Here is a 25,098-nt window from a genome sequence, read left to right as displayed (position 1 = left end):
TCCTCCTCCTCCTCCTCCTCCTCCCCCGATGATCGAGCATTGCTACCATTTTCATCCCCATTAACGTCTCTTTCATGCAACAACTCAGAGATCTCTCGCTCTTCATCGAAATCGTCCTCCTCATTCTCTTCCAAATCGTCCTCCTCATCTACATAGCTCCCACTTACACTTGGATCGTCTTGCCCACCTCCATGGTGAAAAAATTCATGATGGCCACCATTCCTTTCCGCCATCGATCCTTCCATATCATCCTCATCCCATTCCTCCGAGTTTTCATCATCATCACTTCGCTCTCCTCCTCCATTCTTTCCGTTCCTCCCATCCCTGTTGGACATTCTCTGACTTGGGGATTGTTCCCTCAACAAGCTTCTCCTCCCACTTGCCTCTGAGGGAGCTTGCGAGCGAGAGAGACCTGAAGAGCGAGCATGCGATCGCTGCTCGTCACCTTTCTCATCCTCTAGCTCACGAATCCTTGAGCTCAGTGCCTCTTCAATCTCCATGGCACGGTCTGCGCGGTAGCTCAGTCACGATAGAACATGAATCTACCAGCTGCATGACGCACAAAGATGGGGGACAGGAGGAGAGCTATTGCAAAGGAAGGAGCGGGGTGTGCGTGCATGCTTGTGATGGTACAGCAGAGAGGCATCACAAGTTGTGTTGAGAGAGGAAGGAAGAGGCAGAGCGGGAGGTAGGTAGGTAGGTAGGTAGGTAGGGAGGGAGGGAGGGCGAGGAAGGGGCAGGAGGTAGGGAAAGGGAGGAAACAAGGCGGGGGAGGGGAGGACGAAGCATATCTACCACACACCTGCTCTCTCCCTCACAGCACTAAGCCAGTCATTCAGCTCGTCCAGATTGCGACTTTTACGAATGATCCGCATCTGACTCTCCGAAGGCTTGTTCACTGCCGTGGCTCGTATTTCCGTGGTACGATTCGCCTCCTCTCCGCCAGCATCCTGCTCGTCCTGCCTCTGAGCATCGTTACCCGAAGGCATCGATTCTTCTTCGTGCGGCTTCATTCGCAGGACAGTTCTATGTCCGTTCGCCCTACTGGAGTCATCACGCGCTGTGCCGTGCCTCCTCTGCAGCACTTCCTCGGTTTTCTTCTTCCTCACGAGGACCAGCCTAGAGTGCATATCCGGCTCCTCCAACTTGATCTTCTGGACCAAACTTTGAGAGAAAGTCTCGGCCCATGCCCACATTCCTTCCAGAGCTCCTTTCTCCTTCATAGGCAGGCAAGTATCCGGATGGAGGAAGAGGATACCCCTGCTGATCTCCTCTCCTCCTCTCTCCTCTCCTCCTCTCTCCTCTCCTCCATTCGCCTCTCCTCTCGCTGGAATAGTCGCCCGGCCGTGTTCCCTTAGCTCCTCCTCTTCCTCCTCTCCAACTTTGAGCCCATCGTGTCTTGTAAACCTGCCTCCCCCACTACCCCCCCGAGACTATGCAAAGGTACCCCCATCATCCCATCACCACCACCCCTTCCCAACGTACACTTTCGCAAGCCCCCCCTACCCCCAAAGTTCTTCCTACCCCACCCTGCTCTTCAGTTGTCAAATCCCATTCAAATCCACCCCTCCACAAGAACGAATACCCACCCCCCTGATGGCCGGTTTGGGTCAAAACGCGCCTTCCGAGTACCCCACCCCCCCTCACAGCAATCCTCTGAGTCTGAAACACAATCAGCTAGCCTATTTTGAAACACCTCTACCCCTAGGTCATCTGACCGGTCATTTCTAGGTATTTGAAGAGGTATATGTATAGGTGGGTCACTACCCCTACCCTTCTTGATTCCGTATCGACCATTCCGGGAGTGATGAGGCGTCAGGACTCACTTTGTTCAGTACAAAAAAAGCATTGGGAAGGAAAATTTGGCAACTTGAATGCAGGCGCAACCGTGCCACTGTGCCAGTGGCGGTCACCGTCACGTTGACTTCAACAGTGACGCTGCTGTCACCCCGACTGGAAACAGCCTGCGATTCTATCATGAAGTGCAAGTATCATGAGAGGTCGATCATGAACGTCTATCATGAGAGGTCGGAGGCCCCCAGAGTCAGCGCGGCTTCCGAAGTTCACCCGACGATCATTAGTGCGGTATCCGAGTCACGGCGTCATGAGTCACTGGTGACCCGGCCCGTGCTTCAGTCGAGGAGGGGGAAGGCGTGAGGTTCGGGCTCGAGAGGAGAGCTGGGCATGCCGAAGGAGGTGGCAGGCGCCAGGGCATAGCGAGCAAAGTAAGGGATTGCCGCCCCCACCACGTCGAACTCAGGATCCAGTTGCTTGACTAGCCCCTCCACCTGAGTTCAGCACATCAGGCAGCAGCAGCAGCAGCAGAGTTCTGGGGCAGTTACGCAGTGGAGGGAACGAAGAAGACGTGAGAAGGAGATGGGAGGAAAGTGGGGAGAGGATCTTTTCGGCAGCAAGGACACAAGGGCAGCAGGGCTTCCACGAGGAGCGATGGAGAAAGAGCACAGGTGGCTTACCAGGCTCATGGTTACGATCGTAGAGGCAACGTCGCCCCGCAGATGCAGGTGATGCTTCTGGATCTTGAACAAAATCTCCCCGACAAAGTCCCCGAGCATCACCGGGCCACCGTTGGGGGCCCTGTTGCCAATGCCGATCCATTTCTGCAGGCGCATTGTGACGGGGGCGCACTTCCTGCTCCTGCTCCTGCTCCTGCTCCTGCTCCTGCTCCTGCTCCTGCTCCTGCTCCTGCTCCTGCTCCTGCTCCTGCTCCTGCTCCCCCCCCCCCCCCCTCCCGATCCTCCTCCTCCTCCTGCTCCTCCTCCTCCATCACCACAGCCACCGCAACCGCCACCACGTCCTCCTCGCTCACCTCAGTAGTTGCCCGGATGTCTTGAGCGAACGACTTCTCGTCCACCTCCTTGGCTTCGTTGAACTCCAAGAGCCTGCACACAGCAAGGGTTCAGCTGGGGCTGTTGCCGGTGGAGGGCGCGAAAAACAGCGTGGAAACAAGGCGTCACCAGTCGAAGGAGAAGGATGGGAGTAGGAGAAGCGGGGACTGAAAGTATCGGAAGGAGCAGAGGAATGGGAAGGGGGATGAGGAACAAACATAGAGGAACAAAGGTAGAGGAACAAAGATACAGGAGGAACAAAGGTACAGGGGGAAGGCAGCCGGCAGTCGTAAACAGGGATGGCACGATAGCAAGTTCTGCACGCCCGCCTTCACCTCTGCGTGAGAGTTCGGACGTTCCCCGTGCAGAGCGAGAAGAGAAAGTCATGAAACTGCGCGGCCAACACGTCAAATCGCTCCTTGCCTCGAGCGACTCTGCCACCTTCTCGCGCCAGTGCGGGTCGATGGCGACGACCACTCCCGCATCGAGGATGGTAACCTTGCCGTCTTGCTGCAAGGACAAGGCTCGTGAGACACGGCGCAGGCAGGAGGTGGGGGCAGAGGGAGGGGAAAGACCTGAGAGTAAAGGATGTTCCCTCCATGCAGATCCCCGTGAATGTAGTTGTCGCGCAAAAACATCTTCATAACCCCATCGTATATCCTGCACGTCAAACACTCAGTCCCGCTGCTCCTCGGACCGCGGAGGCAAAGCTCACAGGCTCGCAAGTTCCCGTTTCATGGTATGCACTTTCTTGTCGAATACCGGGTTCCTTAGCCCCTTGCCCTCGGAGATCTGCACAAAACCTGAAGGTTGGTCAGGAGGCACCCACTGCATTGCCCGAGGTCAAAATAGTCAAAACTTCACCTTCTCCCAGCTCAGAGAAGTACTGTGCAACTGTCTGCATTGCAACACTCGTCAGCCTTGGCATGCTGCCTCATCGATTCGCTTCACCTTCCCCGGAGCCCATGACTCTACGAGCAAACTAGGAGAGACGAGATGGTGATGTACCTGTGCAAGGCCCAGGATTACTTGACAAGCACCGACGTCCCCGGCAAGTCCTTGTACTCACCTCTGGAAAAAAAATCTCCTTGCTGACGTCATGGTCGGCAAACTCTTCATAGCTCAAGCACTTGAAGTTGTTCCCAAACTTCGTCAGGTTGTAACCCTCCCATCGAAAGTCGACTTGACGCTGACAAATGAAAGCTCGTTAGGTGGGACATGGGACAAAAGTGAGAAGGCTGGAGCATTTAAAGTTGGGGGAAGGAGAAGGATGCGAGCGATGGGGTAGATCGAGGGAGGAGGGGAGTGTTTGGTTGACCTGAAGCACAGAATGAAACTCGTCCTTCTTGAACGGAATTGTCAAGTGGCCGGCAACTTCTCCCAGAGTATTTACAAACGCAAAGATCAAGTCAATGTCGACGAAGGTCTCGTCAACGACCTGCAGCACGCGTTCAGATCATTCAGCAGGCTCCTCAGCCATGACGAGTATCATCGTCAAGTACATTCGGATGTCGAATCTTGACAGCCACATCCATCGCCTGCCCGCTCTGGGTCATCTCCGCCCGGAGGCGCGCCCGGTGGACTTGCGCGACTGTCCCGCTCGCCACCGGCCGGGGGTCGAAGAACTCGAACACGTCATCGATGGACTTGCCAAGAGACTCTTGAATGACGGTCTCGTTGTGAGCCATGTCGTGCTGCAGCCACCGTCACGAGCTCTCAAAGGAGTAGCTGCGCATGCTTGCCTGTGGAACATCCTCCCGGAGCTTGCTGAATGCCTCTATCACGTCAGGAGGGAGCATGTCAGGCCTCATCGACATCCACTGCCCAAACTTCTGAAAGCTGACGAGACACGAGGGGTCAACACCGACGTCTCAGAACCCTCAGTCTCACCTGCAGCCAGCAGCCTCGAAGGTCGAAACCAGCGAGTTCAGCCACCTCTCACGCGTCTTTTCGCTCTGATCCATGAGGTACTGAAACGTGATGAAGGCGAAGGGGGTGAAGGTCACGATCAAGAACAGCAGGCGCTTGGTAACGATCCACATGCGGAACCAGATTGGTCGTTTCTTGAACGGGTGCTCGAAGTCTTCAGGGCTGATTTCCTGCCATCAGTAGCAACGTTAGCGACAAGTACAGGAGAGGAGCTCTTGACCTCGAAAGGATGCAAGCGACTTGCTTCAACGTTCGACTGCTTGTTCAGTCTTTCATGGATCAAGTAAGATCCTGTCCCAGCAGCTACCGACAACGCCAGAATGTATCCCCACGACGAAGAACTCCTTGCGGATTGAGATCCGTTCCCAGCAGTAAACATTCGGATCTGAGTCAGATTCTGTCTTTGAGACCCCCAAGGAAAACTCTTGACTCTGATCATGGTAGAGACAGCTGCCCCTTGTTCCCCCGGCCCCCTTGCCATGTGGAGACAACTACGAGCAATGTCATGGCATTCAGTGCAGACACCCATAATGAAAACTTTCTCACCGACTCACGCCCTGCTGTTCCTTGCTGAAACGGCTGACCCTCCTCAAGGCCATTGAGCCATTGCTCTCCTTCAAGAACAACTTTGACAGGAGCGCTTTGTTCTCCAAGTTGAGAGCTATCCAGCTCGCCGACATGTTCTTCTCCACTCGATGTGAGCTGGAGTTGCTGCAGATAAAATCAGACCACAGGAGAGAGGGATGAAGAGCATCAGCGCGGTTCACCATTTCATTCCAGCCCTGATCGCGTCACGTACAGTTGACGGGTAAATGCAAAGTCGCAGCTTTGCGATGGTATGATGAAGCCGACTTCCCATCGACAACAATCGACGATGAAATGACAGGAATGGACGACAAATCCGTGATTCAGTGCTGTCAAGAGAGTCAATCAAAGAACGACTGGCATGCGCTGTCGAATTATGAACGAATGGCATCGAACAAACTCCTAACCCCTCGTCTGTCCAGTTCCTGCCTTCGGCTCACGCTCTCTGTCTACGTTGAACATCACCTATGATTGTTTCATCCTGTCGCCTGGTTGACCTCCATGTTTGCAGAAAGTCTGCGCACCGCATGGATGCGATAGGTTCAAAGGAACATGTTCCCTTGCAACCGACTGAGCGAAATCTAGGTTAACATACGAGAAGCACTACTTCGTTTCCTAGTTCTATAGGTGAAGCTCACAGAGTGGTATCTCAAATTCTTCTCTGCGTCTCTGAACTTGCTTTTTCCACTGCCTACCAGAACTCATCCCGCTAGATCTCTGCACATAAAACCCCTTGTCTGCCACATCATTGACACAAGTGTCATCCAGAGCACTTTAGCTTGCACTATTCTTCCCCACCTCGTCTCCTTGTGTCCATGGATCCATCTAACTACCTCCTTTGCCCTCCTCCTTCTCCTCCTTCCGCCAACTGCCATCCTACCCCGCACGTGGACCATCGTGTGCTAGCAACCCAATCACCCACTATACCCACCCCACCCAATTTCACTGTGCCCTTCACCACCCTGGGCTGCCACCCTGACATCTGCAAGCTCTAACAACCCCTACCCCTACACTTTCAAGTTCCCAAGCTCATTTACCCGTACATTTGTCTCACTTTTTATGTTCGAGATACCGGTACTTGTCTGTTGACCCCCCGGACAGGTCCTTGCATCCAGTGCACCTCTTATACCCCTACCCACAAGATTCTGACCACCCCTCCTTCTCCTTCTAGAACGAAAGTCCATCCATCATTCCGGTTTCATTCACATTTTTTCACTCAAATACAAGACGGGTCTGCCTCATAGTAAAGATATACTCAAATTAAAAGGCATCTCAGTCACCTAGCAAACATTCTCTCTAGAAGGGTGAGAGATATATCGGGGAACATGGTGCGAGGTCGTAGTTGACCGATCCTCGTCGCCCCTCCCCTTCTTCTGCTCCTCCTAGTTCAACTTGTTAGCATCAACCTCCTTTTCTTCCTCATCCATCTTATTCGGCTCCTCCTTCTTTTAGCCTTTCTAACTTCCGAACATCAAGGAAATTCCAGCCATGCTATCTCGAGCAGTATCCAAAGTAGATATTCTTCATCCCCATCACCCTCCCACCACGAGAAACTGTTCACAGCGAAAAATAGCAGCAGCATGTCTCTGTGGATCATTGTTGGCGTTTGTCGGGCTGGTCCTGTTGTCAAAGGATGCGCACAGGACCTTAGACATGCAGGAAGACGCCTACGACCAAGAGCTTCGAGCCATCAGATCGTCGCGCCATGGGTTGAGGTTGACAGCATTTGGAAAGTCAGCAGGGAGTGCCTGCCGCAAGGTGTGTAAGTCGCCCATGGCAAGAGGATGTGCCATGTGCAGGATACAACACAAGATGATGCTGAGCGGGAACCTCGTCGATGCGTACGGGGTGGTCACGCCGCTTCCTGGAGGAGGTGAAGGAGTTTCAGGATCGTATGAGGAGTCACAGGACACTCCGGGCTGTGTGTTGACGGGAGACACGACGAGAGACGAGCGAAGGATCGACTGCGTGAGGGACCCGGAGTGAGTTCTTCTCTTAGGATGAGGAGCAGGGGGAAGAGGAGGAGGAGGAGGGTGATTTGGGGGATTGGTAGTGTTAGTGGGGGAAGGAGGGAAAAGGAGAGGGATGCTCGGGGCGAAGGTGAATGCGGACATTGACTTTGACATTTTCCCTGCAGGTCAGGTTGGGAATCTGTTGGACCGGGAGTACTGGAAGACGACCTGTTGAAGCTCAACGACTTGGTAAGGCCTCCTTGTGCTCGACTTCATTCCTTGACTGAGGCCGGAAGTCTCCTTCTGAGATCAAGCACCGGATCCTCGTCTACTGTACCGTCCGGTATCAGGTACAGCTCTAGCACATCCACATCCCCTTTGTTCGTCCAACTCTGCTCTCACATTCCCACATGTTTCCCCTCTCGGTGTATTGAAGGTCTTTCAGGCAGAATTGTCAAAACAACCGGCTTGTTACGACGCGCTCAGCGACTATATCTTGGGCAAGCCTGAGGCAGCGCACGTGCGATGGGAGGTGAGGAGAAGGTGAACTTTCATGCTGCGACCGGTGACGGGATCTTGTAGTGGGACGATTTGATAGACCATGATTCGGAGAGTGAGTCCAACATGTCCGGGAGAGCGATGAATGTAGACGCCATTGTCGAGGTAAGAATGTGGAGGTGGACGAGGAAGGAAGGGGCGACTGTCTGACCTTTGCTTGGCAGAACTATCTGCAAAACCTGTGTCTGAACAGCGGAGACTCGCTCTCGCAGGAGGACGAGGAGGAGCTTTGTAAAGATTTTCTGTGACATGTTTGCTAAGACGCGAATGAGAGGAATTCTCATCTAGATTTAAACATCACTTGGTTACAATGAGCAAACTTCGTGAGGTGAAAATCAGTGTTGATATTAGCACGACAGCAATCTCTCACAACAAGGTCAGAGTTCCGATCAACAAGACATCCAACACGTATCATAGGATAGGTTTATGTGTCAAATAAGTAACTTCCTGTAACAAATATTTTGACTTCACCGGATGGGTGAGAGCACATAGCTCAGTGACATGGCGGAATCCAGCGAAGGGACATTCCTGATCGGAGCGACTACGGGAGTGTTGGGTTGACTGATCCTCTCCGCACATTCGGAGAGAAGGCTCAGAGCCTCGAAGGCGAGCGCCTCATCTTCCAGACTAATCCTCCGATCGCACTCCTCCTCGCACAGCCCCCTCACGCTCTTCAGGAATTCTTTCGTGTCCTCCTCGTTCTCAAGAACATCCGATGGCGCTCCATGCCCCTCGCTAGCATCGTCTGACTCACAAACTTTCCTCTTCTTATCTCCCGCGTCTTCCATCTGTTTGCTGAATTCCGCAAAGCTGGCAAAGGTGGCTCCTGCAGGGAATGGAATCGACTGTGGTAAACGCTTCCTTCCCCTATTTGCAAGGAGCATGTCAATTCAAAGTTTCAGCTAGCTGGGAGAACTGACCTTCGACTGTCACTATCAGGGAGAGAGGATGACAACATAGCTATGCTGTGCGGCATTCGCTCCGGCAATGACGAGGGCATAGCAGACAACGATGGCGAGAAGGAGAGAGAGGGCTTCTTGCTTTCTTCTTCTGATATTCCACTGCACAGGGGTAATGAGAACAAAAGAGCTTGTCTCGAGACGATTTCAACACACTTCGGAGCTGAGCAAATCGAGTCGATGGATCCTACTCGTATTTCCTTGACATCGTTTATCTGTAAAAGTCGTCAGCCCTCAAGCAAACACAAGGGTCACACCTACATCATCTGAAGATGTTTGAGCTTTACTCTGTCTTAGCTTGCGAATAGTTTGAATGGTATTGAGAAGGATTGTATTCTTGTCATGTTTCCCTGGCCCCGAGTTTCAGAACACAACCGAAGGGAGTTTCAACGCAAAGGAAGCAACCTGAGTCTGGCAGCAGAGCTCTCAGCTCTTCAAATAGTTGTTTTGCCATCTGTCTCCTCCTTTGTTCTACCTCATTGTGGCTGCTTCATCCATCAGATCCTGGCATCACAATCGCGTAAGCAGACCTTAGCGCCTTTGACGAGTTCATTTCTTGCTCAATGTCTTCCATCTCGAACTGAAGCCCAGACTCACTTGCCTGTTTGACAATCAGTTGATAATTTCTACCATGCTTGATTGAAAAACAAGCACCGCACCTCGGGCGAGTTCCATGGACTCGTTTTCATGCCTTTCACGTCCTTCAGGAAGTTGATCGCCTCCTGGAGTATCCTGAAACAGAGCATCACAGGCGAGGCAGAAGCGTGGCAAATAACTCACTTGTTCCTATCGCATCTGATGTCCTTGTTTGGTAAAAGATCACGAAGCTGATCGAAGTATTCCTTCGCCTTCATTCTTCTGTATTGCTCGACTTGCTTGTGTGACAGGCGCACGCTGCTATTCATCTCGAAGGACTAGCATCGCAGGATTACCCAGTGACATCTCAGACACAAGTACTACACACCACATCAGACATGTAGGTGCTGTTGGATCCGGGGTAGGACGAAGGCTTCCCCGATTGAAGGGCACGAAAATCGATCATTCGCGACGGATCCCGCCGAGTGTTGGGCATTTCCGTTGTCGACCTCTTGCTGGATAAGACAGAAGCCGCACTCATCATCGTATTCGCTTCTGCAAAACAGAGAAATGGTCAGGTACCAGGGCAGAGGTTTGACAACGAGCGAAAAAGGGGAGTTTCTACATTCCGAGGATTTGCGTGCGATGCTGCGTCAAGGCAACTTCGCGGGGCATAACGAGGAGAACCTCGCAAAATGTGACCATCTAGTGGCTGCAGAAATATATAAACACCCTCTCTCCTGCTTCCTTCCATGGTTTGATCCTCAACTCTCCCTCCCCTCCCCAGGCAACGCATGCCCGCCAAGTGCGTCATCGCAGGTCCTTGATGCAACATCTCCACGAGATATCGGAAGGGGTTGCCCACGCAACAAAGGTTCTTAAAGTTTTAGTAACAATTTCTCATGAAGTTCTATGTATTGAAACTTAGATACTCTAGTTCAATTCAAAATGGAAATTCAGAGCCTCTGCTGAAAACTGACGGAAAGAGAAGGTTCAAAGCGGGACTCAATAATCGCCTTTTTAAATTAAGAACTTGTTGTAGGCCAAGATCCAGAATACAATGTTGGTACCGGTTCTTTTGTACGTCACAAATTCATTACCACTAAAATATTTTCATATCTATTTGATATTTCGATGGGTACAAACAGCCTCCAGTCCGAAGATATTAAAACAATTTATCAATATAAATACCACTTAAAAACGAGACTTGACGAGATAAAATTTATAAGATGTAAAATTTTGATTGCTTTGGGTACACGATGCTGCTATTACCTTTTTGTTTATGTACCAAATGATTCAATTTTGGTACACAATTTAGCCCCCACACTTTTAAGAGGGTGAGTGTGCTCGAATCGTTCAAGTTTTGCAATGATTCGTATTGCGCCTGTTCGCGCGAGGCACCAGGACGTGGCCTCCCTCCCCCTTTACCTATCCCAACGACGATCCACCCACCCCAACAAGGGTTCTGCTCCCATATGACCCTACCCATACATCATCCAGCCAGAAGTAACCTCACCTACCCTATTGAAACTATACACCACCCCAGTGGAACCCTGCCTATAGTTTACTACCAACAGTAGATGTAGGGATGGTCCTACACCTACACCTCTCTCTCAGGATCATCCTTTATTTGCCTCACTTACTGTACCCCTACCTACTAAAGGATTCCAACTGATTCACTACCCAACCTTCGCTCATAGTCGTAAAACACGGACCTTCCCTTACTTCAGCACCCTACCTGTTGCATGTACTACCAACCATTAACACACCCCACTCCGAGGGGCAAGGCTTCACAAAACGCTGTCTTTCCACTCGTAGAGCTCTGACGAACTTGATTCCTAGAGCCCCTGCATATCTTAATTACGCCATTGGTCCATCAAGGGGATCCTCGTACATTTGCGTATAGGTATGAGGGCAACCTCTCTATGACATGAAATTGATCTGCAACAGAGCACCCTACCGTATTCCGTCTACTGCACCCCCACCCAGTGCGATTCCATTTCAATACCACCCACCCTCGAATGCAGATGTTCAGGATTGAACTCACTACTGACCCTCATACATCCCGGTCATCATTCACTCTGACCCGCACCATTTTACAAGTTTTATTATGACGGTTCCTGCTGTAAGGTTACGGGGTCGTAAACTGTACGCACCCCCCCCTTCCACCCACCCACCCACCCAGCCGGGCCTGGCCGGACTGCCAGGGGCGGGCGGCGCCGCCCGCGGCCGCGCCACCGAAAACTTCCCGGCGGCGACTCAGATGATGATCCGTGCCGACCCGGCCGAGCCAACCGTGGCGTCAGGATTGCCATCCGGGCCGGCCAGCAGTGGGGCCCCGCCGCCGGGCGGGGGCCGGGCCGGGGCCGGCCGGACCGTACTGTACTAGCCACGGTACGGTACCCCGGGCCCCGGCCGCCGGTGTGACTCCCGGTGACTCAGGTCCGCGGCCGACTGACTGTGACACGATGATCGCCCGGCCGGGAAGCCGTTACAAGGCCCACTGTGACCGGGCGGCCAGCCTACAGTCCGACTAGTGTCACCACTGTGACCCGACGGACGCGCCGCGCCCGGCCCGGCCCGGCCGTGACCCGGCGGCCGGGCCGCCCCGGCGGCCGGTGGCCGGGGCCGGGCCGCCGGTGCCACGGCCCCCGTGGGCCGCGGCCCGCCGCCGGCGACGGTGATCGGACCGTACGGTAGTACGGTGGAGGCTTCCTTGAAGGCCGGCTTCGGAACCGGGCCGCCGTTCAACGGAAGTTCACTGAGTCAACGGTTGGCGCAAGTGGGCCGGGCTCAATCATTCGAGTCAATTGATCGCCGCACGGCCCGCCGCCGGAGGCGTCCGTCGCCGGGACTCGCCTCAGTCCGGGCCGTGATGACGGATCGGATTGTGATCCGATCCGCCGTGTGACATACAGCGGCCGCCTTGCGGCTCAGCGGGCGGAACCGTCTGACTCCGGCACTGTACGGTACCGTGGCGCCAATCGACTCGGCGATCAGTGATCCCGAACGGTTCTTGCCCCCGAACAGGACAACTTGGCAAAGAGCTATGTCACTTTCATTGGCAGTCCGACGTTCGACACACTGGAGCTATGACGATGGTCGCAGCCAGGCTTGAGGGATGAGCCTGAGGCAGAGGAGAAGGTGACTTGATGTAGACGCTCAGAGCAACAGCCCTTGTCACAGTGTAACTGAGCGAATGTTTCATGAATTTTCTTATTCAATATCCCTGTATCCATTCCCACATCAATACCGGGGACTTTTTAGGAGCGTTTATTTACAAAATTCGACTCCTTCTTTGCTAATTGTCTACCGCTGTACATGACAAACAAAAACAAAATGCGCGCTTTGGAACCTATGAGTTACCACCATGGATTTTCTAGGCTAGGAAGGTCCACTGGTTGCAAACCATTTGATTTCCCGATACTAATTTCTATGTTTTGGATTGTATTCCATAGACACTTAAGTTTTCTTTGCTTTGAGTATGAGAAGTCTATCCATTCTTGGGCTGACACATGGAATGGGAGAAAGTTGTCATGAGATTGGATTGTTTCAATGTCATAGTCATCTTGAGCAGTCGAGGCTATGAGCGTACCGAAGCATGGCTGGTCAGCGTGCATACGAGTGGTGGGGCTTTTGCGGGTTGATTGTTGAGTGGCAAGAGAGGAGGATGGTAGGATGGGGGAGAGGATGTTTCATATAACAACACGGAAGCAGTGAAATGCAAGTCAAAAGATCGCAACAATCGCAAGGAGACGGAAGCCGAGAGAGCTCGGAGATGCAGAAAAGAATTATCTATTTTCGCAAAAAAACATATTGCACGTCATCTGGTGGGTCATGTGATAGTCCAAGAGGTCGCCGGGTCACGCGGAAAGGGATCTCGCAACGTTTGCCACAGCTCGGAACACCTGTCCTATGTCGTAAAATTGGTATCTTGTTGTAAACAACAAACGTATAACTTGATTAACACTCGTAAACGTTCCCTGTTTTGGCCGCAGTTGTCTTCTCTTCCTCAATGGGCAAATCTTCTATGTGTTGTAAAGTCCCAAAATGACAACTCTTCGGTGCATACAACGCTCATTGGTTGCTCTCGTGACCACTCGGCTGATTTGCTGACCTCTGTGTTGTAACGAAGGAGGTCATTTTACTACACACGACATAAAAGGACTGTCACTGCGCGAATCTCCCACTTCCTCTGTCCCTCGCGTTAGTTGCGGTCAACCACTTTCCCGCACTTCTTCCATCTCCTCCCTCGTTTCATAGCTTTGAGGTCCTCTCTGATACCCTACCTGATACCCTACAACCCTTGTTCAAACATGATGTCTTCAAATCAGCCTGCTTTCGATAGCCTTGCAGCCACAGAGCCACAAATCGATGAAGCCGAGTCTTCGTGCTCTGATTGCGAGGAATTCTTGGTGCCGTTTGATCTTTCAAAACAAACATGGTCCGAATTCTCCTCGGTCAAGAAGAAAAAGCTCATGTGCTTGTGGGAATGCATAAATTTCTTGGAATCCGAAATCAGCAAAAGGAATGAAGGCGACGTAGTAAAACTACCAAGCATTGAAAACTTGACGGTCTTCACCAAATTTTAGCCTTAATGTTGTAGATAATCATGTGTATTATAATGAATTCAAACCAGATTCACCACCACCCTGCTCAAACTCTGAACCAACACTTTGTGAACAGATACTACTTGCTGATAAGCTCAAGTAGAACTGGTCTCTTGCGGTTTCTTGATCTATCTCTCCTTCAACTGAAAAAGTGTGGCAAGGCATCAAATTCGATCGAAATACTCGCAAACGCTCGACAAAACTATGCAAGCAAACTAATGAACAAAGAGAGCAGAGGAGTCGGGTGTGCATGGCAACGGTCCGTGCCAGGTTGCTTGAGCAGGGCAGGGCAGGGCAGGGCAGGGCACTGGCCGCACTGGCAGAGCACTGGCAGAGCAATGACAGAGCAGAGCAGAATAGGCAGAGCAGAGCAGAGCAGACTGAGCAGAGCAGGGGATTCACCTGGCCGGGCACTAACTTGTGTCAGCTCGCTTCCGCCGTTACTGAAGTTCTTTCTGTCGAAGAGCAGTTATGCGTGAAACAGATTATACCTGCCTCAACCGACCAAATCCGTTTTGGGGGACTCACCCCGGAACACTGCGCCATGCGCTGTCAAGAACGCGCCGGAGACAAGTACAGGGAATAGTTCTTACCTGTTTGTTTATAGCAAGTTCTTGTGAACAAAGTTCAATCTCACGTCTAAGCTTTCCACTTGGTCATTCTTGAGCTCCATGCGTGCTAAAGCACTTTGATATTTCTACTCGATCTAAGTTTGTTGCCCGGAATTACTTCGCTGCCGGGGTCACGTTAGATCGGTCACCCGAAGTTTCGGAACATGTGACTAAACTTTTCAATACTCAGGCTGATCCGAGTGTCACTGAGTGACACTTTCCGAGTTCGGAAGTTCTCTAGCTGCATCTTCTGTCCGTCGGAGTACTCTGACCGTGTCAGCACGGTTGAGTTGGGCGGCCCGTACTGAGGCGGAGGCTTGCCCGGCCGCGGCACTGCTGCGGCCGCGCGCGGCCAGGCCGCCCGGCCCTGCGGTGCCAGGTGACTCGGACCGGCCCGGCCCCAGGCCGGCCCGGCTTACTAGCACAGTGCTCACAGAGTACGGTCCGCCGGACGGTACGGTCAGTTGAACCGGTGACCGGCGGCGGCCGGGCCGGCGGCCGCTCAGTGCCAGAGTGCCGCACTGCACTCCTAGCTCAGGTGACAGTGAGAGTCACCGTGCCGTGTTCAACTGAACGGTTCCGAGGTTCACGGAGTCGGAGGGCCGGCGGCCGTGCCAGAGAGTCCGAGAGTCTCAGTGTCTGGCTGGCCGGCCGCAGCGGCACGGTCCGATCCCGGCCGCGCCATCACCCCGGGGGTGTGCAGTGCGGGCCCGCAGGCCGGGGGCCGGGCGGCCGCCGGGCGGCCCGGATCAACTTTCATCTGACTGCGCGGCCGCAGGTTGGGCCCGGCCTCCGGCCGCCGCCGGCACCCCCCCCCCCGGGCCCCGGCCGGCCGTACCCGGTACCGTACCCCGCCGATGATCGGATCGGATGGTACAGTGACGGTGCCACGGACCGCGGGTCCGTCCTGAGGTGGACCCGCCTCGCTCAAGCGCTTCCTGCGCTCTCGTTCTCTCCCCAGCGTTGACACCCTGACGGTCTGAGGGGAGGAGGCGATCAGAGACTGAGAGGGGCAGGATGGAGGGGATTGTGATCCCTGACGACGAGTCGAGCATCATCCAGTCCGAGGGGTTCCTTCCTTCGGGTCAGATAGACAGCGTACAGCTGGATATGTCACAGGTTTGCTCTACATCTCGGAGGTTAGAGGCTTTCTTGCTGACCCCTTTGCTTCCTTCCCTGCCAGATCGTCAGGCTTTCTGTCATCGGCTCGATGCTCCTCGTAGTCCTTATCCTCTCCAACTTCCTGGCATGGAGGAGGTACTCCAAGTCCATCACCTCCGTGTTGTCCGAGATGCCAGCGGAAGCCAGCAAGCCCAAAGGCGCCGGCCCTGTGACTCCAAGATAAGAAGAACAAAGGTCTGGAATGTTGTAAACTTGTATCAGGAAGAAACCATGGTCTGCGGGTTTTATTGTTGTCGAATCCTGCTGAGGGACGGACACATAGCTGTACGAGCTTGCTTCCTGCAGCTCGTCATCTGAGGCATCTTCTTCCTCCAGATGTTCAGTTCACAAGGCTCTGCCATGGCCCATCCATGCCGATGTAAGGAGGTATGAACCCCTGCATGCTGGTCAGCACGGTGAATAAACGAGGATACCAGTACTTTGCGCGCGGCTGAAAGTTCTAGAGCCTGAGAAGCATGTCAATACTGCAAGGCTATGGATGAGAGAGGGAGAGTGAATGGACAAGAGTGAGTGAATGGACAAGAGAAGGAGGGAGAGAGGGAGAGGAGCGAGGGGAGGGAGGGAGGGAGGGAGAGGAGGGAGGGAGGGAGGAAGGGAGGGAGGGAGAGAATGCTCTGAAACTTTGAAGTTGAAGGTAGGAGAGAGGCGACAGTCACGGCTCAGAAGCTTGAGAGCAGAAGACGGAAAGGAGGGGATGCCACGGTGATGTTTCGCACCAGCAGGCTAAATGCGGAGGAGAACTGGCCGATGAAGTAGTCGCAGTCCCTCAGGAGCAAGAGATCAACCTGCACCCTTCGTCACTAGACCCTTTGCCCTCCCTTCCCTAGTAAAAGACCAGACTCGCTTCCGCAACTAGGCGCCTGTCTATCAGTCCCATCCTTGTCCAGCTTATCAGAATGCAAAGAGGAACGCATGCAACTATTTTCCAACCTTGTTCGGAGGATGGGGTTTATCACTTGTGGGAGGGTTCCTTTCAGCTCGCCCGCATGTCTCCTCTGTGGCAGAGTGAGCCAGTCGACCTCCGGATGCAGTTGACGAAGTTCGATGATGATGTCTGTATCAATATGTTCATCATCAGCTTGAACAAGCAAAGCCTTTCAACTCGGATCTTACCGGCATTGTCTGATGCAACGAAGACCGTCCTTACTCCATACAGATCTGACATGTTTCTGACAGCCTGTACATAATCTCCTGGAGCAGAACATTCACTACACGTGATAGAACATGAGGTGGATATAAGATCGACTAAAGCTGGGACAACATATACACAAGAACAAGAGTACAGAGGGAAGGACAACCAAATAATCGCACCTGTTTTGAAGCATTTCCTTCCCGTCCCAGCATGGCAAGAATCTCCCTGTCGAATATGGACCCCGATGACAGGAGAACGGAAGTTGACTGCTGCCTTTGCCTGTCTCACAAGATTCTTCATCCTCAGGTTAGGCTGGAGGATGTAGTCGGCCGCTGAAAAGAAAGTCAGACCAGAACAGCGAAGGACTTAGGCGGGAAGACCATGAGATAGGAACCAGAAGGTGCTCTCGGCTCGAAACATGGCTGGGTTTTGCCGAAGATTGAAGACTCGAGAAACGCCAATGCGATACTCATCCATCGGGGGATCTAAAGGCAAGTTTCACATTGGGGGATCGCGCAAATTCTATGATCCGTCACCATCAACTTCGTCGGCGCTCTTTGGCCGTTCGTACAGTCTTCCTGAGCTGGTGTTGCACGAAAAAACATTCTCAAAGTAACATGAGATGTGTCCGCTTGGACAAGATCTGCAGAGCACGATTAGGAAGACATTCGGTGGTCACATAAATGTCCATAGCATCGCATACCTGTATGTTAAGTACTCCCAGTGTCCCTCAAACACAAGGTGTTCCTGCTGCGCCATACTGCGCGCGATAGCAAGCAGAAGAGCCCGGACGTTGGTTCCAAAGGCACTCGCAATGTCCCCTCTGTCCAAAACATGTCACTTTCTCGTGTTACCTACTGAGGATATGAAAGAATTCCTGAAACGAACAGCAGAATTGCACCTGGCAGCATCAACAGGTTTGACGACATTATCTATCGCCTGAACAACGTCAGCGTGATTCCAGCAACTATGCCTGATCATATCGTATTACCTTGTAAAGCTCCTCCACTCTTTCAGTGAAAGCCAGAGTGTTTGCGCAACGATGTATTGAATGCAAGGGATCAATCGTAGGCAACCAGGAAGCATCCCGCAGCATGTCGTGCCCGCATCCCTCTACTGCACCTCCATTCCCGCACCTCTCATCCATGTTTCCCTCTTCTTGGCATTCAGCAACGCTGAAGTCACTCTCGAAGGGAACATAATCGAGCTGTTGATTGATCTCAACCGTCGTACTTGTCTCAGCACCTGAAAACTGCTTGTACCCATCCAGCAGACGAATGTTGAGGGTGTAGTTGCCGACTGGGAAGTCAACATCTTCCATCACCACCATGCTCTGGCTGGGTTGAACGTAGTTGTCAAGCGAGAGCTGTTTCTCTGATCCCCACGTAAACCTGAAGAATCTTTCAGCATCGCTTACAGAGGTCAGGCTGATCTCAAGGAAGAAGCGAGGATAGCCGAACTCATGCGCCTCCTCCTGTTCCGACAGCTGTGAGATGAAGAAGAACGGAACTCCTTTTCTGAATGAGAACCCCGGCGACGGAAAGCTCAAGGAGATCGAGGGCTCATGGAGAGGAAGCGCACTGAACTGGAATTCTCTCTCCTCAACCGTACCGTCCTCCCGATCCACAACATACTTCCAGGCGAGATTCCCCCGATAGATCCTGACCGGGACTTCAAGGAGGTCGGACTCGCACTCGCTCACAGAGGTGGTCTTGCCGCCTATCACTAGAGAGAACTGGCGGGCACGAGCAAATCCTGCACAGTTGATTTGTACAACTAGGTAGAAATCTTGCAGCTCTTGGAACGAAACGCGGTATCCAGCATGTGGAACGATCTCCTTTAGGCACTGAGAGGATGCGGATGGGTCTACCGGCTCTGATCTCACATCAAGGCATCTGCAGATCACGAGCAGAGAGATCAACCTGACGAGGAAGAGAGGAAAACATCTTCCAACTCCAACTCCCAGAATGCACATTCAATCGACGGGATTGATCTGCCAATCCAACGGATTCAATCGATATCTCCTTTTAGAAGATGCTCTGTCTCGTCTCAGTGACTGGGTGCAGTTTTCAAATGCACTCTTCTGAAAGCCTCACTCCCCGTCTCTTTCCCGACTGCTGAACAATCCAAGGAAGATACATTCTTAGTTCCTTCTGGGCTGGCACCTAGCATCATGACAGGTCATTTGCTGTGCTGCGCTGATGCGATATCTTGTTCTGCTCTGTCCTCTCCAGTCCCGTGCCCTTCCCTGCCCTTCCCTGCTCTATCCTTCCTCCTCTCGTCCCATCCTTGCGCCCGATCTCGACAAAGAGATCTATGTCTAAGTTTGAACGCACCGCAAATTGAATTTGAAAACGCCCTCCCAGATTTGAAATTAATTCCACGCCTAGAGTTCCCGGATCCCATGCTAATTTATCATTCACCCCCTGTTTTAACATCAATAGTACCGGTGATGCTTCCAAAACCTATCACCCCGACCCCCTATGAAGACATTTGCCTTTCCCGCGCTTTACAATGCAGTTTGTGGCCCCGGCCATCCCAAGGGTGCGATGGCACGGGGATGGGAAGCGGCAGCATGATGATGAGGAGAGATATGTAGAGACTGTATGATTCTTCTTCGACAGAGATGAGGAGATGTTCTTCAAGTCCTGGCGGATCTTGACGCGAACATGATTATGGTTGGGATCTTGTGACCGGAGATAGGCAGCAGTTTTCAGTGACGATGGGTAAGAACGCTCCCAAGAAAGCAAATCAAAAGAATCTGATCAGCAACTACTTCAACGATCAAAGTGCAGTGAAGAAGGAGGAACAGGCGAATAAGGCAGGTGCAAAGATTCCCACGTTCAATGGGGAACCAGAAAGGAAACTGGCTCCTCCAGAACGTGATCCCCCCGAGTTGAATGTGAATGGGGTTAAGGAGACCAAAAAAGTCTCGAATAACATGTGTATTATTTCCGATAGTGAAGACGACTTGCCTCTCTCGGCGTCGAAGCCAAAGGCGGATTCTAAGAAGGAAGCCCCTACAAGTGTGAATAACGTGACTATCTCAAAGCAATTCCATGATTTCTCAGGGTTGAATGGCAAACATAGCAGGGTCGAAGCTGCAAACCTTCTGCTCAAACAAGCCTTTGGACTCAGTGATTTCCGTCCACTTCAGAAAGAAGCGATACATAACGTGCTGGGGGGGAAAGATGTCATTGTCTGCCTTGCAACTGGAGGTGGGAAAAGTTTATGCTATCAGCTGCCAGCACTGGTTCTTCCAGGAGTCACAGTTGTCATTTCTCCACTTATTGCTCTCATGCAAGATCAGGTATTTTCGCTGCGAGAAAAGGGTATCGATGCTGTACTTCTGAACTCAACCTTGTCCCCGACCGAGACAAGAAACATTCTCCATCGATTGTGTCCTGATTTCAATTCAAAAGGGTCCCAAACCTCGGAGACCAAGGCTGCAAAGGTATCTGCAGAAGGGGCCATCAAACATTCCCCGATTAAACTTCTTTACGTAACACCCGAGGCACTGAGTGGCTCAACGCTTTTTCCATATTTGAACAGACTGAACGAGCAAAACAAGCTATCTCTCTTTGCAATTGACGAGGCCCATTGTATATCTTCATGGGGTCATGATTTTCGACCTGCATTTAGAAAACTATCCATTCTCAAGAGGTTCTACTCAAAGGTTCCTGTGATTGCCTTGACAGCTACAGCGACCAAGCGAGTGCGTGACGACATCGCCTCAACCTTGATGTTGAACAACCCGGAGTTTCTGATAGCCACATTTAATCGACCAAACATCACATATGAAGTGCGCTTCAAAGAACAAGTCCCTGACTCCGATGTTCAAGGTGACATTGCGAGATTTCTTTCAAAAATGAAGGGCCAATGTGGGATCATTTATTGTTTTAAACGGACAGAATGCTCTGAAATTGCAATGTACCTGAAAGGCAAGGGATTTTCTATTGAAGCATATCATGCTGGACTTAAGAATGACGAGCGCTCTGAGATTCTTCAGAATTGGACTGAGGGGAAAATACACATTGTAGCTGCTACAGTAGCTTTTGGAATGGGGATCGACAAAGCAGATGTGCGTTTTGTCATACATCAAACTATGCCAAAATCTATGGAAAGTTTTTACCAGGAATCTGGGCGAGCAGGACGGGATGGAAAACCTTCCGTTAGCGTATTATATTATTCTGAAGATGACAAGTCATGCCATGAATTTTTGATGTCAAAGCAGGAGGAGTCCTTCAGGAAAAAGATGCAGGAAACAAAGGGTTCAATCCCTCAAGACGATGCCGTGGGAAAGTCACGAAATGCCTCATTTCATGCACTTGTTCAGATGTGCGAATCACCTAAGTGCAGGAGGAGAACAATCTTGGAGTTCTTTGGCGAATTCTGCAAACAAGACATATGCAAAAGGACCTGTGATGCTTGTATCGATCCAAAGAAGGCTAGTAAGTCTATCCTGGCCATGGCAGACATCAAGAATCAAAGAGTGGGCTATGGTCGCAGAAAGGCGGACTGGAGAGATGCACATTCTTCAGACGAAGATGTTCTTCCCAAAAAGCAACAAGCTGGACTTTATTGCTCAGACGAAGACAGTGACAATGAGCTGAGGAACTCCTCGAGGAAAAAGCCCCGAATCGAAGAAGGAAATGCTTTGCGGCGCCGATTGCTGAAGAAGACGCATGGAATACATGATAGCGACGATGATTCCGACGACAGCAACAGACCCAACTATTCTGGGAAGAAGCAATCGAGCTTTTCAAGTAAGAGCCATGGTGCGAAATCCTCTGTTTTTCATGGAAGCAAGGCCACGAATGGTTTTGCCATGGCGTCTACTTTGCTGAAATCACAAAGCAATTTGTCGGAAAGCTTCGGATCCAGAGCATTGCAGGAGATTGCAAAGAGGAGCGTGCAGGAGCAGAACAGAAGGCTTCTCCCTTCGGACTTGGTTAGTTACTTTAGCCCACTCTGTGATTGGTGCCAATGATCACCAAACATCGCAGGCGATGAGAAGGTCAAAGGCAGCAGAATCGATCAGTGCCAAGGTTTTCTCTTTCGTTGTTTTCTGCCATTGCTAACTTGATTCCCAGGCATCTTCCAACTGCTATGGTTGATGGAGTGGGAGCTGCGTAGTTTCAGCTGTGAGCTAACTCCCAGCAAGATAAGCTCTGATCCAGCTGCGAGCCAGAGATTTGATGATGCCAAGGATTTGGGTGGAATCTCAGTACCTCAGGACACGTTCTTGTTGTGATACATATTTATTGATATAACAATTCCGAATTCCAACTTGCATGATCCAGGGGCACCTTTCAAGACAAAATATGTCAGACAAACAAACACTCCTGGACAGACACATAAGCATCATTGTCTTTCAAGTGTGAACAGGGGAGCAAGTGTGTAGGGAGCATTCGAGAGGAGGCCTTCATGGCGAGGGAGGCGTCCACGGAGTTGCAACCGTCTCTCTAGCAACCTTTCAAAGGCCCCACACCAGCCACAGCGAGCTTTCGGCATGGGGTTTCTGCCAGGTGCATTGTTTGGCATAAAGAGCATACACATGGGAAGTTCGTAAACATTTCTTGCGCAGAATCATGCACAGATGCATCAATATATTCAATGCCTAGGTATTCCTCAAGAAATACAATGATCACATTAATCATCAATATCTCTTTGTTTGTTGTCTCACCATCCCCATCCCCAAACCCATCCCCGTCCCCTTCCTTCCCTCTTTAACACATACTCGCCGCCATTACCTCGATGCACCACGTGCGGATTTGCGTCTGGAGTCAACAGATAACCTACCCCTGGTATTGTTTTATTTTGCCCTACCCCATCCAGAAATATTCTATTGATTCCAAGGATCTGAACCGGTCATCTATTACCCCTACCTATCAAAAAAATGCAGTGGTTCATCAAACCTTGTACCCCGCTCTTTTCTCTCAAAAGAGGGGTACTTGAATTTGCTGAACGAAAAGCCGTGGAATATGCTGGTTTGGCCGATGAGAAGCTTGTTCGCTGGGCAGGTAAAGCAAAAGAACCATCAGTATGCGATGGAGAATTGATGTGGAATCTAGAAGTATTGATGAAGAATTGATGTACAATGTAGAAGTGCTGCAAAAGAATTGATGTAAAAAATAGAAGTATTTGTCTTCTTGTCATGTTCTCGGGCTTGATTGTAACCTGCATCACGGATAGAACGCTTTCTGCTGCACCAGATTCGTGAAATATGTTTGTATCCTGAAATTCGTATCCCTGATGATGATATCGGATGGTTTGGAGCATCGATGATCATCAGACGACCAGAAATCGTGATATCATGTGCAATATCCCCTCCGTTCAGGAGGAATATTTATCCGTATCCCGATGAATGTGCACATTCTTTGTCAAGTCACAACCATTGCTTACTCCTTTTTCTCCAGCCTCCCTTTGGGATGCCACATGTGAACCCGACCATTGAGACTTGGGGAGCCGGTGATTACACTCAGCCATACGAGCTCTCACCTGTAAGCGCTCGCTTGCTGCATGCATCGGCTCGATTTAACTTCATAACTAGGCAACCTTGAAGAACTCTGGTTACGTTGGTGTCGACAACGAAATTGGGTAAGTTTTGTGTTCTTTAAATTCTTTCTTTGTCCTTTGATAAGTATGCTACATACACATGGCTGGGTATCTGTTCATCTGATCCAGGTGTCGCAGATCGCCTACTTACTTCATTGCCTACGATGGAGTGAATGGACCTGACGATGGACATGCCTGGCTCCAGAGCCATCCTTTCTATTAGAACTTGCTGTAGTTTGTCTGTAAATGCGGTATGTGCAATGAAGCCATGAATTTATGCATGCGCAATCCATCACCAAATCAGAATCTATTCAAGTTCAATGAAAGTTTAATATGTTTAAAGGACTTGAACAAGGATAGTTTAAAGTAGAAAAGAATAATGGAATGGAATGTTGAATAGAAATGATAGTAGGGACATAACTAAAACACAAACTGCACCTTCCTTGAGAAGTTAATCAGATCTGACTTGCGCGATTTGGTGGTAAGCTCAGTTGGGGATGAGGCCATCGTTGTCCGCATGGAGTCATCACTGTCCGATGAGGGCAGGATATTTTCTTGACAGTCAACTCTCCTTTTCTTCCCGCCCAACTTGATTCCATCGAACTTCTTCAAGCTCTCTATCGACTTCAGTCGGATGACGTCCTCACAACCTCGCTTCCTTTGCTCATCCAACTTTCTTGCAACTTGTCTGTAGCAGTTGGTTGCACTATCGGCAGAATTCAGTCTGACAGCATGATACATTCCAAAAGTGTAAGCGCTTGCCAACAGGGGGCTTACATTGGCCTTCAGAGCAAAGCAGCTGGGATTAACAACTAGCTCATCCTGTTCACAGGAAACCTGATCTGGGACTTTCTCTGGTAATTTGTGGAAAGGTACTGCATTCAACTCCCGTACAATGGGAGCAGTTTGTGGAGCATGCTTCGCGCATTCCTCATTCTGACCACTGCGAAGCCAGATCTTTGCTGACAACAAACCACGATCTACAGCTCCATCGACCATCGAAGTACGCTCGAAGGTTTTCATCTCAGCCCAGTCCAGCCCTTTGATCTGTTCACGTGCCTGCTCCCAGGTAGAGAAAATCCCAACGTTCCTGCCGCGTCGCACTGCGTACCATTTTTGTAGCGAGCTAACTTCACGTGCTACCATCATGCGTACCCAATGCTGCGATGGCGGGGTACAGTTGGTCCGATTCAAGTTTCACAATGGAATTGTGAGTCAAGATATAATGCACTTGCTGCCTGCTGGGAAAGACAATCGCGCTGTCTTGTCAGAGCTAGTGTCACTAGAATTACAGGCGTCGAGGGATGCCTTGAGCAGACTGTGACAGTAACTCACGACTTTGAATTTCTGCCTCTCACGAGGAAGATATGTCAGAGGAGGAGGACGAGGAGGAGGACGAGGAGGAGGACGAGGACGAGGAGGAGGAGGAGGAGCGCGATCTCCTCAGCTTCTCATTCATGGCAGGAAGCTAACAAACGAATCCTGTCCAGTGGTGTCGGGTGCTTGCGAGGAACGGAAGGTCACCACACCGGTAGTTTCTACAGTATTTTAGATGGTGGGGGTAGGTGTTGGGGTCCATCTACTTTTTTATATGAAATGC

At 51.2% G+C, this 25,098-nt stretch overlaps 8 protein-coding genes across 8 annotated transcripts in view; 3 read left to right on the top strand and 5 right to left on the bottom strand.

The window, feature by feature from the left end:
• The window catches only part of GUITHDRAFT_132849 (hypothetical protein), a gene marked incomplete at both ends in the record, with an annotated part of 3,453 nt that extends 2,230 nt beyond the window's left edge, over positions 1–1,223 (bottom strand). The window contains 3 exons of the mRNA XM_005840723.1: positions 168–412; positions 446–508; positions 803–1,223. Of these exons, the coding sequence (XP_005840780.1) occupies positions 168–412; positions 446–508; positions 803–1,223 (729 nt within the window). The remainder of the gene's footprint in view (positions 1–167; positions 413–445; positions 509–802) is intronic.
• Positions 1,224–2,132: 909 nt separating this feature from the next.
• GUITHDRAFT_160930 (hypothetical protein) lies at positions 2,133–5,691 on the bottom strand (the record flags this gene model as incomplete). The annotated part of the gene is made up of 17 exons (XM_005840722.1): positions 5,543–5,691; positions 5,322–5,486; positions 4,996–5,266; positions 4,737–4,945; positions 4,598–4,685; positions 4,349–4,540; positions 4,165–4,284; positions 3,916–4,035; positions 3,798–3,854; positions 3,711–3,744; positions 3,562–3,649; positions 3,422–3,506; positions 3,288–3,356; positions 3,182–3,237; positions 2,828–2,900; positions 2,475–2,618; positions 2,133–2,288 (listed from the first exon to the last, which is right to left on the bottom strand). Exons 1-17 carry the CDS (start codon positions 5,632–5,634, stop codon positions 2,133–2,135), a joined length of 2,019 nt encoding a protein of 672 aa, XP_005840779.1. The 5' UTR covers positions 5,635–5,691.
• Positions 5,692–7,013: 1,322 nt separating this feature from the next.
• GUITHDRAFT_132847 (hypothetical protein) lies at positions 7,014–8,118 on the top strand (the record flags this gene model as incomplete). Its single annotated transcript, XM_005840721.1, has 6 exons — positions 7,014–7,342; positions 7,498–7,561; positions 7,609–7,662; positions 7,758–7,844; positions 7,895–7,975; positions 8,035–8,118. 6 exons carry the CDS (start codon positions 7,014–7,016, stop codon positions 8,116–8,118), a joined length of 699 nt encoding a protein of 232 aa, XP_005840778.1.
• A 160-nt stretch (positions 8,119–8,278) lies between these two features.
• Positions 8,279–9,961, bottom strand: GUITHDRAFT_150299 (hypothetical protein). The gene is made up of 9 exons (XM_005840720.1): positions 9,794–9,961; positions 9,610–9,743; positions 9,489–9,561; positions 9,360–9,430; positions 9,235–9,314; positions 9,091–9,179; positions 8,986–9,044; positions 8,791–8,931; positions 8,279–8,737 (listed from the first exon to the last, which is right to left on the bottom strand). Exons 1-9 carry the CDS (start codon positions 9,899–9,901, stop codon positions 8,338–8,340), a joined length of 1,155 nt encoding a protein of 384 aa, XP_005840777.1. The 5' UTR covers positions 9,902–9,961; the 3' UTR covers positions 8,279–8,337.
• Positions 9,962–15,914: 5,953 nt separating this feature from the next.
• Positions 15,915–18,915, bottom strand: GUITHDRAFT_160928 (hypothetical protein; the record flags this gene model as incomplete). Its single annotated transcript, XM_005840719.1, has 11 exons — positions 15,915–16,184; positions 16,222–16,254; positions 16,525–16,593; positions 16,765–16,862; positions 16,922–16,999; positions 17,120–17,272; positions 17,321–17,425; positions 17,477–17,583; positions 17,644–17,763; positions 17,842–17,879; positions 17,932–18,915. 11 exons carry the CDS (start codon positions 18,913–18,915, stop codon positions 16,128–16,130), a joined length of 1,842 nt encoding a protein of 613 aa, XP_005840776.1. The 3' UTR covers positions 15,915–16,127.
• Positions 18,916–20,055: 1,140 nt separating this feature from the next.
• GUITHDRAFT_52059 (hypothetical protein) lies at positions 20,056–21,141 on the top strand (the record flags this gene model as incomplete). The annotated part of the gene is made up of 2 exons (XM_005840718.1): positions 20,056–20,341; positions 20,408–21,141. Coding segments are annotated over 2 exons (1,020 nt in total), but the record flags the coding sequence as incomplete, so codon positions are not given.
• A 2,214-nt stretch (positions 21,142–23,355) lies between these two features.
• On the top strand, positions 23,356–23,774 carry GUITHDRAFT_150298 (hypothetical protein). Its single transcript, XM_005840717.1, has 3 exons — positions 23,356–23,443; positions 23,494–23,540; positions 23,637–23,774. The coding sequence occupies exons 1-3, from the start codon at positions 23,372–23,374 to the stop codon at positions 23,719–23,721; spliced, it is 204 nt and encodes a 67-aa protein (XP_005840774.1). The 5' UTR covers positions 23,356–23,371; the 3' UTR covers positions 23,722–23,774.
• Positions 23,775–23,918: 144 nt separating this feature from the next.
• RNH1 (ribonuclease H1) lies at positions 23,919–24,644 on the bottom strand (the record flags this gene model as incomplete). Its single annotated transcript, XM_005840716.1, has 1 exon — positions 23,919–24,644. The coding sequence occupies one exon, from the start codon at positions 24,642–24,644 to the stop codon at positions 23,919–23,921; it is 726 nt and encodes a 241-aa protein (XP_005840773.1).
• Positions 24,645–25,098: the final 454 nt, after the last annotated feature.

The sequence above is a fragment of the Guillardia theta genome (genome assembly GCF_000315625.1).
Source record: "Guillardia theta CCMP2712 unplaced genomic scaffold GUITHscaffold_5, whole genome shotgun sequence".
NCBI classification, from domain to species: Eukaryota; class Cryptophyceae; order Pyrenomonadales; family Geminigeraceae; genus Guillardia; species Guillardia theta.
Note: the sequence above shows the minus strand (reverse complement) of the source record. Positions and strands in the feature narration are given on the sequence as shown.